The sequence below is a fragment of the Eretmochelys imbricata genome, chromosome 7 (genome assembly GCF_965152235.1).
Source record: "Eretmochelys imbricata isolate rEreImb1 chromosome 7, rEreImb1.hap1, whole genome shotgun sequence".
Classification (NCBI taxonomy): Eukaryota; Metazoa; Chordata; order Testudines; family Cheloniidae; genus Eretmochelys; species Eretmochelys imbricata.
The window spans coordinates 90,307,283-90,323,451 of NC_135578.1; the positions used below are offsets into that span (position 1 = coordinate 90,307,283).

General features: G+C 40.6%; 1 protein-coding gene across 3 annotated transcripts in view; it reads left to right on the forward strand.

Annotated features, from left to right (window-relative positions):
• The window catches only part of MINPP1 (multiple inositol-polyphosphate phosphatase 1), a 62,603-nt gene that overhangs the window by 10,131 nt on the left and 36,303 nt on the right, over nt 1-16,169 (forward strand). For all 3 annotated transcript variants that reach the window (XM_077822319.1, XM_077822317.1, XM_077822318.1), the window contains exon 4: nt 4,131-4,264. In XM_077822319.1, the coding sequence (XP_077678445.1) occupies nt 4,131-4,264 (134 nt within the window). The remainder of the gene's footprint in view (nt 1-4,130; nt 4,265-16,169) is intronic.

A 16,169-nucleotide genomic window follows, 5' to 3' on the forward strand; every position in this document is an offset into this window, starting at 1 on the left:
CCCAGTTTGTAATTGTGCATTTGATTTTTTCCTTCCTAAGAGAAGTACTTTACATTTGTCTTTACTGAATTTCATCTTCAATTCAGACCAATTCTCCAATTTGTCAAGGTCATTTTGAATTGTAAACCTGTCCTCCCAAGGACTTGCAACCCCTCCCAGCTTGGTATCATCTGAAAACTTTATAAGTACACTCTCCACTCCATTATCTAAATCATGAAAGAAAATATTGTATAGTACTGGCCCCAGGACTGACCCCTGTTGGACCTCACTAGATGCGCTCTCCCAGTTTGACAGTGAACTAGTGATAACTACACTTACAGTATGGTCTTTCAACCAATTTTGCACCCTCCTTATAGTAATTTCATCTAGACCACATTTCCTTAGTTTGCTTATGAGACTGTCATGTGGGACTGTGTCAAAAGCCTTCCTAAATTAAGATATATTATTGCTAAAATTTCCTCCCAATCCATTAGACCAGTAATCTTGTTAAAGAATGAAATTAGGTTGCATTAGCATGACCTGGATTTGTCAAGAGTGTGCTGGCTATTCCTTATAACCCTATTACCCTTTAGGTGCTTACAAATTGATTGTTTAATTATTTGTTCATTTGTATTGAAGTTAGGGAATTATAGACCAGTCAGCCTGACTCCTCTTTGTTCCCCTTTTCAAACATAGGTACTCTGTTTGCCCTTCTCCAGACTTGTGGGACCTCACCTGTTGCCAGTGAGTTCTCAGAGACAATTGTTTCATCTAGTTCCTTAAGTGTGCTAGGATGAATTGCAGCAGGCCCTGATGACTTGAATACATCTAACTTACTTAGATATTCTTTAACCTGTTCTTTCTCTATTTCCATATGCATTCTTTCCCCCTTGTTGTTCATATTACTTATGTTGAGTATCTGGTCACCACTAACAGTTTTAGTGAAGACTGAAACAAAATAGACATTATGTCCCTTAGCTTTCTTAATGTCATCAGTTCTCCTTCTCTGCTAAGTAGAGGACCTATTCTTTCCTTCATCTGTCTCTTGTTCCTAATGTATTTACACCACATCTTCTTATTGCCTTTTTTGTCCCATGCTAGGTGTAACTCATTTTGTGCCTTAGTCTTTCTGATTTTGTTCCTACATGCTTGTGCTATTCTTTTGTACTCCTTAGCAGTTTGCCCATGTTTCCACTTTCTGTAGGATTCTTTTCTGAATTTCTGGTCATTACAGAGCTCCTGATGCTGCCATATTGGCCTCTTAATATTCCTATCTTTTCTATTGGGATAGATTTCAGTTGTGCTGTTAATATGGCTGTCTTGAGATACTTGCAGCTCTCCTGAACTTTTTCCCTTAGATTTTCTTCCCATGGTACCTTATCTACCAGTTCTGAGTTTGTTAAAGTCTGCTTTTCTTAAAATCCATTTTCCTTATTCTGCTGCTCTCGCTACTTCCTTTCCTTAGACTCATGAAATCTATCCTTTCATGATCACTTTGACACAAATTGCTTTCCACCTTCAGATTTGCCACCAATTCCTTCCTTTGGTCAGAATCCAGTCTAACATTGCTGCTCCCCTGGTTACTTCCTCCGCTTTCTGGAACAATGACAGGTTTCAGAGTGGCATCCGTGTTAGTCTGTATCCGTAAAAAGAAAAGGAGGACTTGTGGCACCTTGGAGACTAACAAATTTATTAGAGCATAAGCTTTCATGAGCATCCAGTGAAGTGAGCTGTAGCACACTAAAGCTTATGCTTTGATAAATTTGTTAGTCTCTAAGGTGCCACAAGTACTTCTTTTCTTTTCTTCTGGAACAATGTGTTTCTGGGTCATTAGAGTTGCCCCCCTCCCCACCAAAAAAAATAAAAATTTCTGCACACAATATTTGAAATTCTGCATATTTGTCAGAAGCAGTGCAAAGCCCTGGGGGAGTCAGGGGTAACGGAAGAGCTGAAGAAGAGGGAAGGAGCTAGGAGTGAACCTGAAGCGTGTTGGGTGTGGATGATAGGGTTTTTTTCGGGGGGTGTGGGTGGGATTGTTAGGGAAGCCTCCCCCACGCAGACCCTGGCTGACCCCCAAGCCTCTCTCATTCAGTCAGCCCCTGTCCCCACACCCCTCATCCCCGTGGGTCTCTGCAGCCCCCCTCCCTCATCCCCACGCTTAACTCTGTCACCCCACTAGCTCCTGAGCCCATGCTCCAGTCTGTACCCCCTACTAGCCAGTCTATCAACTGACACACACCCCTCCTCCCTCCTCCCGCAGCCCTGTGTGCTCCACTCTGTCCTAGCATGGCTCTGCAGGCAGGGTGCTATGATGAACTTCTACTCCTGGGGGGATTCTGCAGCACTGGGCATAAAATTTTGTATTTTCCTGCATAAAATACATTTTGCTAAGAAGTGCTGCAGTTCTGCCTTTTGCCCACCACAGGCCGCTGTGGAGCTAGAACAGCTGTCATGAATGCAGCTGGCTGTTTTGGCACCACAATGGCTTCTGATGGACAAAAGGTAGAACTGCAACACTTCATAGGCAAAATGTTTTTTGTGGGGGGAAAATACAAAATTCTGTACCCAGTGCTGCAGAATTCCCCCAGGAGTAATTTGTTTTAGAAATGTCTTATCTACCCCTCTTCCTGATTTGGTGATCTGTAGTAGACCCCTATAATGATGTGTCCTATTTTTGCCCCTTTTATCTTTACCCAGAGACTCACAACTGGTCTGTCTCTCACCTCTTTCTGAACAAGTGTGTGTGTAAGTGTCTAATATATATATATATATATATATTCATATTCTTGATGTGTAATGCAACACCATGTTCCTTTTTACCCTGCCTGTCCTTCCTGAACAAGCTGTACCCTTGTATACGAGTCATGAGACTTATCCCACCAAGTCTCTGTGATGCCATTTGTCATAATTTAGCTTATGTACTGATACTTCCAGTTTTTCCTGTTGGTTCCCCATACTCCTTGCATTTGTGTGTAGACTTCTAAGGTGTTGATCAGATTCCCTCTCTGATGTCCCTCTTGTTCTCCATCCAATGAAGTGAGCTGTAGCTCACGAAAGCTTATGCTCAAATAAATTGGTTAGTCTCTAAGGTGCCACTAGTACTCCTTTTCTTTTTATGACTGTATAGTAATTTTCCATATCCCCCCAAACATCTAATCCTCTTCTAAGGTCACTTTTCTTTATACTTATTTCTGGGCTTTTGTCACCAGCTCCCTTTAAACCTAGTTTAAAGTTCTCCTCACTAGGTTGGTGATGGTTTTGGTCAAATGATCTTTTTCAAAAGTATGTTTGCTTCCAAACTAGTATGTTTGAAGGGCTGTCTCTGAGAATGGAGCTGATGTATGAGTGTGAAGTAGGGATCTAGGAATGTTGGGACCTGGCATGTAAGTGGGGAGGGGAGAAGGGGACCAGAGGAAGAGCCCAGGCATAATGGGGTAGGGCAGGCCAGCCAGCTAGGTTAGCAACATGAGAGCAGGTACAGTAAACCACGTGGCAATCATATCAGTTGGTGATTCAAGTTGCTTTGGTGGGATATTGCCGTCTCTACATCAGAAGAACTGAAGTGTTCATTTGTAATAACATGTTGCTCTGGCTTTGAGGAATGCTAGAGTTTTCAGAAGTCTGCCCCAGGAAGCTGGTGTAGGGGAGAAAAGTGGGGGTCTTTTGATAGTGCACCGGGTTTTGGTGTCCTGTGCAGCTGCCCATAGCAGGGGAAGCTGGGCAGGCTCTGTCTGCATTCATGTCTGGTGGGATTCACTTCAGCAAGACAGATCTTGGCACTAGGCTCTTTAAGTTGATAATTTAATGATGCATTATACATTAAAAACAAGGTGATGAAAGCTGTAGAAGTTAAGGAAATAGCATTGCTCTTCTGCTTGAAGCTTTCCCACAATAAAAAGCTACTACAAATATGACATTAGGAGGATTTTTACACTCATGCTGGAAGAGCAGAAATCAGTGGCCATGTTTGTTTGTTTGTGTTTTTAACTCAGGATGCAACAGTAGGCATGTCCAGTTTTTTTTTTTTTAAAGAAGACTGATCAAACTTGCCCATTTTCCTAAGAAAGCTGGCAGTGCGATGCTATTTGTAGTAGTGTCTTCATCTAGACAAAAGTTGCATTTTTGTAACACATTTTAAAATCTTATTCTAGGTACTGGAATACCTGAATGACCTAAAGCAGTACTGGAAGAGAGGATATGGGTATGATATCAACAGTCGTTCCAGCTGTATTTTATTTCAAGATATCTTCAAACACTTGGACAAAGCCATTGCAGAGAGTAAAAGGTAAAAAAGCATTTTTTTTAATGTAATTAAACTTGCTTTTAGCTTCAATTTTCTGCACTTTGGTCGTGACTCGTACACAGCCCTAAAGGGCTAGATCTGAAGGAGATTAATGCTTAGAACTTGGATAATGGCTCAAGAATAAAATAATACTTGGGCTTGGTTAGGATCCTTTAAGGGACTGATTCTCACATATATAATAAGGCAATATTAATTCCTCATGCTGCATCCTGTTTAGCCGTATCAATATCTGTGAATGGAGTTTCATCCAAAAATATTCATAAGATCTGGAGGGGTTTTCTCCTTGTTTTATGACCTGCTCTCTCCTTCTGCACACACGTAGCTCAATGGCTTTAACTCAAACTTTTTAAATTATTTATTTTTCTTAGCTGAGAGAAAGCTTTGCAAGTTATGGCCCACTGGGAAAACTTTTGAAGACGTTATGGTGTTTAGCACACTATTTTTTGTGTTGTAATAATTTCATTGAAAAGGATAAAAGTACTTCTTCACATTATTTTATTTTTATTATCATAGCCCCTAGGAACCCTAATCATGGACCAAGACCCATTTTGCTAGATGCTGTACAAATACAGAGCAAAAAGACTGTCCTTGCCCCAGGGAACTTAGTCTAAAGACAATCTCTGTTGGATTAACAAAAGCCTGTGTTCTATTTTTTTTTTTTAAGTTATAGAATCATTTAAGACTTACTTGATTAGCCAGCAGCCAAGTCTGAAAGAAATTAATCATTTTGATTTAGATAGTGTTGATGTTCTGTTCTAGCTCATTAAGAACATCATAATTTTAATGATTTTAACCTGAAATCTCTTAACAACAAGAACATTTGTTTTTTAAAAAGTTAAACTGAAAATGTAGAATTTAACTTACTTCTTACCAGTAATATGTGCGTTTTAAACTCCTGTCAGATTGGATACGAAAGGTAAGTTTGTTCAGGTATGCGTGTGTTTTCTTAGTTGTGTTTACTCTGATTCTCCTGCTACTGGACTGAGATGACTCTCTTTTTAATTTTTCTAGACCAGTGGTTTTCAACCTGTGGTTCACGGACCCCTGAGGAGCTGCAGACTATGTCTAAGATTTCCAAAGGGGTTCACACCTCTGTTTGAAATATTTTAGGGGTTGCCAAATGAAAAAATAATTAAAACCACTGTTCTAGACCAGTTCAGATACTTGAGTATAGTTCCTCCCTCCCTGGAGTCAGAGCATTGGAGCTTCTGAGGTTTAATTTCGCTGTTTTATATAAAGGGCGTATCATCTTAGACTTCTAGGTTTTTCACCAGCCGTTAGAATACAGACAAGGCTATCTGGCTACAAAAGTAGTTTTCGAGCCAAGCCAAATAGATGCTTTGAATCATCTCTTGCAAACCACAGCTATCATCCCAGTCCCACAGGATCTGGAGAGGGCAAGCCATTTACTCAGCATATTCAAAAGGCAGGCTTTCATCCAGGATTTGAAGTGTAAATTGCTCTCTGAGCACCAAACTTTTTCATGAATCCCAGGTCAGTGGTCCATATGGTCAATATAGGAAAATGTCTGTCTGTCCTATGGATCTTCAGGATGCCTATCTACAGATTCTTACTCTTCTACTACTTATTTCTATTGCTTTGCCAACCTGGGACAAAAATGTTAATACCAGGCCTTACTTGGTTTTACCCTCAAATCCCAAATCTTTATTCAGGTTATGATACTCAGGAAAGGCAGTTTCATAAACTTTTCAAGCCTTATCTTGACTGTCCAGGTACATATTATTGTGAGCATACCATCTTCTGAAGTAACATGACCAATAAAGAGGGAAAAAAAGCAATTTCATTTTAATCCAGAGTTTCTTACCTGTGTACACACTCCAAGCCAGGTTCTGCAGCTTGTGCATCTTCTGGGATCCCGTATGGAGTTACTGCAGACCCTTGGGTCTGCAATCACAAGCCTGGATGTTAATTTTTCCTAGGCACACTGGGCCTCTTAAACGCCTTGACTATTGGAAAATGCAATCAAAGAACTAAGTTCCTGAGGATACCACCACAAATTGGAATCTCCTTCAAGAAGTTGCTCATCCCCAAAAGTTGCTCAAAGGGATGTCCTTGCATCCCCTTGACTGCCTGTAATCATGGATGTCAGCCTATACAAGTAGGGAGCTTTTATGGGGAAAGACTATTGGCAGTGATCATTCATGGGGAAAATTGTCCATCAGCCATCTGGAAGAGGGAGTGGTAAAGCTAGCTCTTGTAGTTGAGGTTTTTAGAATGAAGCATGTAGTTCAGTAGAACGAGACCACAGCTGTATACGTCCTCCAGCCAGAGAGTATGAACTAAGATGTCTATTTCAGTGGTCAGCTGCAACGTGTTGCATCAGAAATTCAAAAAAGCAGTTTGTGCTCAATGGGGAGGAAGGCGGCCTCCACGGACGAGGTGCATCTGGCTATCTCTTTCTAAATAGATCTCTGTGACTAGACCTCTGTTTTATTTAGTGGTGGAAAAAGGAATTTGAAATTCCTTTAAAGGCTGTTCAGACAGTGCTTAGCTTTGTCTTAAGTAGAGAGCACCCTTGTTAAAGATCTGCAAGGCAGCTGCTTTGGGTTAGATGCACGTTATTGCAGAACGCAGTGGATGGGATGCTGTAATTGAGCAGAAGGCTGCTTCAGGAGCCTGTAAGGCGGTAAACCCAGCTTAAAACATTAGAATGGATTGAGGAGGTCTGGACCTAGTATACAATAATAAGGGAAAGAGAAGTTTTTTGTTTTGTTTTCTTTTTTAAAGGTGTCATGAGTCTATATACACTTTTAGCCTAACTCAGGACCCCATGGGGTCACTCTGGCTTGTCCAGTGGTGATTGCAAGTTTTTCTTTGCTGCCCTACAGTAGACTTACTGCTTTAAAGTTCACATAGTTGGTTTCCGTCTGCTAGCAGGAGAGAAGGTTTCCATACATTTGGACCTTTATTCAAAAACTCTGAGAACATAAATAGATGCCAACTGTATACATGAAAACTCTAATATTAAGGCGTATAAAACTGTTCAGCACCAACATTTAAGTTTGTTAAACTACCTGATAACTAATTTATCAGTGGGGTTATTTAGGAATGATATGTAGTGCAGGATGTTTTATTCTACAGTAACATTTAACCTCCTCTGCAAGGAGGAACAGAAGTAAACTTTTATTACATAAGGAATTGCAATTGGTAAGATTAAATTATTTTAAACATATCATGTACTTCATTATGCTTTAGAAAACATAATATGAAAATAGCAAGTGATATGGGAAACCACATTTTTTAGACCTTTTGGATTAATGAACCTTCTCTCTATTCGAAAAACTTTTAAGTGTTACAACCAAGGCTTGGTTGGTCAGACCTACTGTTGGAGTTGGGAGTCAAGCCAAGAGTCCAAGCCAGACCAGGGATCAGGAACAAGACAGGAAGGCAAGAACCAGGAGCAAGGCAGGGAAATGGGAAGCAGGGACAGATCAGGAAAGCAAGGCTCAGGCATCAGGATAAGAAGGCCAGATCCTATGGAGCTGCCAGATGCTATGTATCAGCTGGCTTGGAATTCGCTCTGTTGCCTGTAGAACTTCCTGTGTCATCTTGCAGTTTAAACAGTGTACCTAGCCCAGTCAGGGACTCTGGGGTTCTTCTAATCCAGGGATCTCAAACTCAAATCACCACGAGGGCCACATGAGGCCTAGTACATTGGCCCGAGGGCCGCATCACTGACACCTTTTCATATAAAGATACAAAAGTCCCCGGCCCCGCCACCACTCTACCTCTCCATGCCCCCATTCCAACCCCTTCCCCAAAGTCCCCACCCCAACTCTGCCCCCTCCCTGCCCTATTCCAACCCCAGGTGCTTCCTACTGCCAAACTGCTGTTTGGCTGCGCTTAGTGCTTTCCAGGAGGGAGGTGGGAGGAGCGGGGAGCCACACTTAGGGGGAGGAGGCAGAGAAGAAGCAGGGCAGGGGCAGGGATTTGGGGAAGGGGTTTTTTATAGCTTTGCAGGTATTAAAATAAAAACTAGATTAAAAACCCAAATTTATTATCAGATTGCTGTCACTGACTGTACCCAGTAAGTATTTACTACTAGTCCCTTAAAAAGAATTCAGAGAAAACCATAAAATGGTAAATGGAGGTGACAGAGGAGGGAGGAAAAATAGGTGAGAAATAGTCAAGCAATGTATTTAAAAAGGCCTAAAACATACTCATTCATTCTGAGACTTACAAAAATTCATTTGTTAATATGTTTTAGATTATTCAGATTTGTAATCTGAATAATGTTCATCTAATTTATATCCTTTTTACACTTTACTCACTTCGGACATACTCTCTGGTTTCACTCTGGTTCTCATGCAGTAGCAAAAACACAGCTATATTTGGGTTTCAGACACAGGAGGGAACACTTAAACACTGAGAATTTTGTGAACTATATGACACTGTTTTTTCTGTACTTTTGTCTATGGATACTAGATGAACAGTGTGCCATCTGTACAGCAAATAGGTCAGAATGCATATGCCCAAGTCATGGTCCTTTTCTGTTTAGGTAATTAAACTATAAAACATTACAATGGAGTTTAAGTTTTGAATAAAAACAGCATGTAGTTCCATCACAGAGCAGAAGATGGCAGAATTAAAACAGTGAAGACTTGAATATAATACTCTGAATTAGCTAATCTGTTCACTAAGTAATGCTTAAAAGTACATAGATATCTATCTCCAACCACTATTGCATCTGAGCATTTCATAAATATTAACTGATCATCCTCACCCCTGTGACTCAGGGAAGTATTCATGATGCCTATTTTACAGATGAGGTACAAAGAAGCGTCTTCCCCAAGGAGTGTAGGGTAAAGCTGAGGCTAGAACCCTATCTTCTGAGCCCCAGTCCAGAATTGTAACCACCAGCCCAATTTTCCACTATAATTCTAGTAAAACGCTGTTAGTATGTGTATTTTAAACATTATATATGCATTCATTGCTCTCTACTCTTGGTAGAGCAACTTCAAAATGGTGAGCAAATGGCATACTGGGCAATAGTTATTCATTCATAAACAAATTATAGCATACCCTTTTGTGGGATGATACCTCACTTCAACATATGTCACAGCTAGGGAGTGGTGTGTGACTTCTATTGCAGTTTACCCTTTGCTTCCCTATCAGAAAGTAATTTTTCTGCGGAGAAGCAAAGAAATCTGCAGGGGACATGAATTCTGTTCACGCACAGTGGCACAGAATTATCCCTGGAGTACCATATCTACGAAATCCACCGTATCCACCACTGCCCCGGAGCTGCTGGCTGGGACTTTCTGCCCTGACGACCCCATCAAATGGGGGTCATGCCCAACACTTTGGGAACCGCTGACTTAGTAAATGGTAGAACCATTTTTCTCAAACTGTAAATGACCAAATAGGATTAGAATGGATGCAACCTTAACCATAATGAGTGCAGCTGTTCCCATTTTGAAATAGCATGAGCAAAAAAGTCTAGTTTAAAAATTCTTTCTCTTTCTTAAATCTCAGCACAACTTAAAAGCAAAGTATTTTCATTTTCTTCTTTTTAATATGAGATGTAATCGATCCCTTGAAAAGTCTTCCTGATAAAACTTGTGTTCTCTAGTCAATACATACATAATATTTTTAAACATGGCATCAAAATTCTACATCATTTTTGTTGTTGGGCTTTCTTATTTTTAACTGCTATGTACATAAGTCAGAATTCCAGTTAGTGTATTTAGTTTTCTCTGAACAGCTTGATTTTAATCTAGTGGCTTCAAAATATTTGCGCAAGCTGAGGTAACAGATGTTAGCATGTATTCCTGTTCCAAAAGCTGCAGAAAACTTTGTTCTGTGAGTTCAGAAAAGATCTAGAACAAGGGGTGTGTGTTTCTGTGTCAGTGTTTCTGTTTAGTTTTGGTGGCACACGAGTGCTCTAATAATCTTGATGAACTGGTTCATAGTATATCTGAAAGTCCAGTGATTGTGTCATTTGCTAGTTGGGATAATGAGGCTTTTTCCCTTGGCCAGTGATATGGGGAGACCTATGGCCTGATACAAAGCTTGTTAAAGTCAATAGGAGGCCCTTTTTCTTAGGTAAATAGCATGTTTAAAACAGATACCGTATCAGGTGTACCGTGTTTAGAGCCACAACCCTCCATTATTGAGTTACTGCTGCTCATTGGAGGCTTTCAGACTTTGTCAAGGCTATCAAGCAGTTCTGGTTATTGCATTGCTTCACTAGTCATTTTAGAAAATCAAACCTCAGTCATTTTTCTACTTTTACATTTGCTTTTTGTGATATCCATACAATTAAAAATGACTTGTCCTCCTGCTTTGTTAAATATAAATTTCAACCACATTTGAAATATCTTGTGGGATTCCACAGCTTTAATGACTGAAGCCACAGCTCTTGCGTCTATTTTAGAAAAAACATTCCTCATAGTATGTTTAATAACTTTGCATATTTTAGTCTGAGGTGGAATCTGGTTTCAGATGTTCATCCACATGTCAGGGATAGATTTGATAAAATATTGTGTGACTAAATGTGTGAAGTGCTCTCTTCTTCAGTAGTTTGTTGGTATTTGGTGCTGGGCCACTGTACACTGTTAACTCCTGCTCAGAGTTACACCAGTTTCAAATCTCTTTGCTTGTGTAACTCCCATATCCACTGTGCCAAAGTTGAATCAATAGGACCATTCTGTGAAAGTAAATCAGTAAGACTGTCGTGGGGCGAATGGCATGTCAGGAGCATGACTAACTAGCCCATGATGACTTTGTGGGCTACACTTGGGATTAATCAAGTGCTCTAGGGTGGTGCCCAATTAGCTCATAGAGCAGGTATACTAGAAAGAGGTTGCTAGAACACTAAAGGAAAAGATGCTTAAAAGGAAGGGGGAGGGGAAAAAAGGAGCTCTCCAGAGAAGATCTGCAACATACTGGAAGGAGTTCACAGCAGGTAGAGTAGGCTTCTGTCGGGGTGAATGAGAAACCCAAGAGAATGGTCAGGGTCCCTTGGCAAGGGAGACATTGACAGAGTTCCTCTCATGAGACTCTGAGAAGAAAGCTGGTGTAGGCGTCCAGACCAGAGTCCTATAGGTGGACTCTGGCTCCTGGGAGGGGGTTAAGAAGGAGCGAGATCTGGTGGAAGAAACCCCCAGAGAGCAGAGTAGACTCCCATATGGGAAGCCCTGAGTTAAAGCCAACAGTGGATAGTAGAAACCCACAAGAAACAGGTTACGCTCCCATGGGAGAAGTCCTGGGATTGGACCTTTAACTGGGAAGACAGAGACCTCCACAGCAAACTGCCGGAGCCCCGGAGTAAGGCAGGAAGCGTGGGGAATCTTGCTGGAGAAGTAGTATCTAGTTTGGCTTGAAAGGGACCAAAGAAGAATTATTACTTTGGATTTGTTAGGGCTTTCTTTTGAACCTTTTTGTTCCCTCAGAAGGGGGGTTGGATTTTGTGACTTTGCCAGGGAACTGAGCCCTGGAACACCTCGTGAGAGGAAGACAGCTAACAGGAGGTACCGGGGATGAGGACCCCTTACAGCGTCACACCCTGACACAATGGGCCACTATAGGTGGTGAGTAAACTACCTTCCTAGACCTTTTTATTGAAAAAGCTAGCTGCTCCCATTTCTCTTGGGAGCTTTAAGGCACCCTAGAGAATGTTTGTTTCAACTTACTGAGTGATGAGAGTGAGTGGCGAAAGGTTGGGATATCTTACCTAACACAAAATACGTTGAAGTCTTGTCTCAGAAAGCCTTTAATACTACATAAAAGATTAAAAATGTAGTATTGGAAAATCCTCAGAGACACTGAAAAAAAGAAAAGGAGGACTTGTGGCACCTTAGAGACTAACAAATTTATTGAGCATAAGCTTTCGTGAGCTACAGCTCACTTCATCGGATGCATGCAGTGGAAAATACAGTGGGGAGATTTATATACACGGACAACATGAAACAATGGGTGTTACCATACACACTGTAACAAGAGTGATCAGGTAAGGTGAGCTATTACCAGCAGGAGAGTGGGGTGCGGGGGGGACCTTTTGTAGCGATCATCAAGGTGGGCCATTTCCAGCAGTTGACAAGAACGTGTGAGGAACAGTGGGGGTGGAGTGGGGGGGAATAAACATGGGGAAATAGTTTTACTTTGTGTAATGACCCATCCACTCCCAGTCTTTATTCAAGCCTAAGTTAATTGTATCCAGTTTGCAAATTAATTCCAATTCAGCAGTCTCTTGTTGGAGTCTGTTTTTGAAGTTTTTTTATTGAAGAATTGCCACTTTTAGGTCTGTAATCGAGTGACCAAAGAGATTGAAGTGTTCTCTGACTGGTTTTTGAATGTTATAATTCTTGATGTCTGACTTGTGTCCATTTATTCTTTTACGTAGAAACTGTCCAGTTTGGCCAATGTACATGGCAGAGGGGCTTTGCTGGCATATATCACATGAGTAGATGCGGAGGTGAACGAGCCTCTGACAGTGTGGCTGATGTGATTAGTCCCTATGATGATGTCGCCTGAATAGATATGTGGACACAGTTGGCAATGGGCTTTGTTGCAAGGATAGGTTCCTGGGTTAGTGTTTTTGTTGTGCGGTGTGAGCTCTCCTTACCTGATTGCTCTTGTTACAGTGTGTATGGTAACACCCATTGTTTCATGTTGTCTGTGTATATAAATCTCCCCACTGTATTTTCCACTGCATATATCCGATGAAGTGAACTGTAGCTCACGAAAGCTTATGCTCAAATAAATTGGTTAGTCTCTATGGTGCCACGAGTCCTCCTTTTCTTTTTGCGGATACAGACTAACACGGCTGCTACTCTGAAACTGAAAAAAAGGACATGCATCCAGGTCTCTGAGAAGCTGCTGGTTAAAATTCTAGGCATGTTTAGATAAAAACTAGTGATTTATATTTGGTAAGTAAGTTAGCTTTGAAATAGTATTTTTCTTTCTGATATGACACATATTTCCTTTACTTGAAGTATATTTGAATTAATTTTTTCTTTCATTCATTTTTAAAACATCCTTAGGCCATAAAGTGGGTTAGATTTAAAAGTAAATCTTATGTCTGCTGTGTAATTCAATGACAGTAATAATTTCAATCTCTCCTTAATCTGTTGTGATTTCCGTGGGCTCAGAGCAACTTATTCTTGAGCAGTAAGTCGTTTTGAACTTTAGGTGTAAAACTCCAAAATTTCTTGTCGTGGTCTACTTTTGGGTATTCAGGAACTGACTGGAACATCGCACTGCTTGGTATGCACCTACTGTACTTTCGTAGTTACCATAAGGCCATTCTATTTGCCTTTTAAAATTAGCCCTCCCATAATATTTGACAGACGTGGATCCCAAAGTCTGGTTTTGAGAACTGGTTGGAGTATGTTTTCAATGAATACGGTTATTTTGCCATCTGTTATGAAGTGAGGATAACTGAAGATGCAAGCTTAGAATATCTAGATTTAACGTTGGTTCTTCAGAGGAAACACAGAACGATGTTTAGATCACTACCCTATTGTCCAAGTGCATAGTTAGAAGGTTGACTATCAAAAATGAGCAATCTCCTTTGCACAATAATCTCTTAATTGCGCCAATATTTTTGACAAAACTTTTGTGTGCCAGTAATTAAATATGGATTCATAAACTCCATTGAAATTCTTCTTTGCATCACTCTATTTGAACAATAAAACCCCGCAGATTTTTATGCATTAATTGTAAGATAGCTTGTTTGGATTTAAAACTTACTCCAAGAGCAAGATACATAATTTCTGTGTGCTTCTGTGCTTTGCAGAAATGGCCATAATGTTCAGCTGTCTGTCTGTCTTTTTCTTTCTTTTTCTTTCTGTCTTTCTGTGTTAATGTTAAATGGCATGCATCTTTTGGATGCCATGATAAATAAACACAAGAGGTAGCAGTCTGGTACTCCGGTTTGTGAACAAGGTCAAAATTGAATATAATTAGATGTGCAAGATGTTACCGCTTCGGTTGATCTGTGGCTTCCTATCCCATGTCAGCTATTTCTTTAGGAATTATGGAGATAACTCATTTAATGGTTGCCAGTACACTTTGAAGAAAAGGCACTATTTCTTTGTCACGGAAGCAATTGATAACTGGACTTAACAAGCTTGCACAAATTAGAGGACAACTGATCAGTGTGTTACATAACATTAAGAGCTTTATTTAAGGAAATGGTCATATGATCGTTCTCATACAAAGGCTTATGGTTTCATACATAGAGGATTTTCATTTGATCCTTTATATATAAACAATGAATATATGGTTTATAAGGAAAGATCTGTTTTTGAGTTTTCTTAAGTTATTGATGTTTTCAGGGAAGAAAACAGCTACAGGTGTCTCAAAGGTAAATTGATCTGTCCAGTAAGATGACGATTAAACATTCATAGAGCATAAAATATCAGCTTTAGTAAGAGAATACAATGGGCAGGTATTGGGTTAGTTCTGTGCTGAATAGTTTTTAATTCTGATTGCTCACACTTTTGTGTTAACTTGCAATTCTAAAGAAACATATTTCTCAATGGCAGTTTATCAAGTGAAAGTCACTGTTAAGGGGGCCTCGTGACTTTCATGACAGTATGATTCCTGGTCCTGTAAGAGAACAATAGTTGGTTTATATAGAAAATAAATAAGGATTTTAAGATTTAAAATCTAAGCGCTCTGCAATGAACAATTGGTGTACTGTAGCCAACACTATAGGCCTCTTATGCTTTCTGCTTTCTAAAATGTCATTTGGAGGTTTCATATGCAATTAGGGAGAAATGCTACTTGAAGTTGAGGATAAGTCATATTTGTTTCCTTCCCTATGTCACCCATACAACGATGCCAAAACTATACTCGTTATCTGAAATCTTGCTTGTGATTTTTATGTCATAAAAGAATTTTTCTGGAAATTTCAAGGCAAATTAGACAATGAGAAGATTTTTCACTACTGGAAGTTTTTTCTTAACAATTCTTGTGTCATAACTTCTTCGAGTGCTGATCTTTATGTGTATTCCACTGTGGGAATCCACGTGTCCAGAGTTGGAGCATTTTGCAATTAGTATCCAGTGACCCACGCCTGTGTCCTTGCCCTCCTTGTGCCTCCAGCTGAACAGATAAAGGGTGGGGTCGGCCAACTGCCCCTACAGTCCTGTCTGTACCATGAATCTAAGTATGGCCCAAAGCAGATGAGGAGGAGGGTGGATAGTAGAATACAGAGAGAGACCACACATCTTGAACAACCGCCAGTTATTATAAATAAGTAACCTCCTCTTCTTTGAGTGCTGGTCCCTATGTGTATTCTACTGTGGGCAACTGACAAGTTGTACTCAAGAAGGAGGGTGGCGCAAGGATGCAGGGAGCAGAGCTGTTTGAAGGACCACCATCCCAAAGGATGTGTCAGTAGCAGAGGTGGTAGGGTCTAGTAGACTGAGCATGGGACTGGATAGTAGCATTTTAACAGGAAACATATTTTTTAAATGTACAGCCTTATAAGAATAGTGATTTTAAAAGTAGGTGAGGGAATGCCTGGACAACTTACACATATACAAATGAGCCAGTCCTGGTGATGAGTGTTCTTGAATAGTAGGAGAATTGGCCATGAAGCTTCCAAGGGTAAGATTATGGCTTGCCACTACGTCACCACGTAGAGTAAAAGATTGAGCCCCACTCCCTGAGCGGCCTGCTTGGTTTATGATTTTGGGTGTGAAGAGAAGTGGAGAGGCATAGGCTCTGGGGTGATGCTGCATGAACTTGGTGGAAGGGGAGTGGCAGATACATAGTGGTCCTTCCCCTTTATCCCATAACACACTGGCCAGCTAAGCCAAGCTGGTGTAAGGAGGGAGTAGCCCATAAGGGTCTTCAGTAATTTATATCTTCTAGGATGATACAGTTATGTGCTGCCCCTTACATGGAGGTAAGG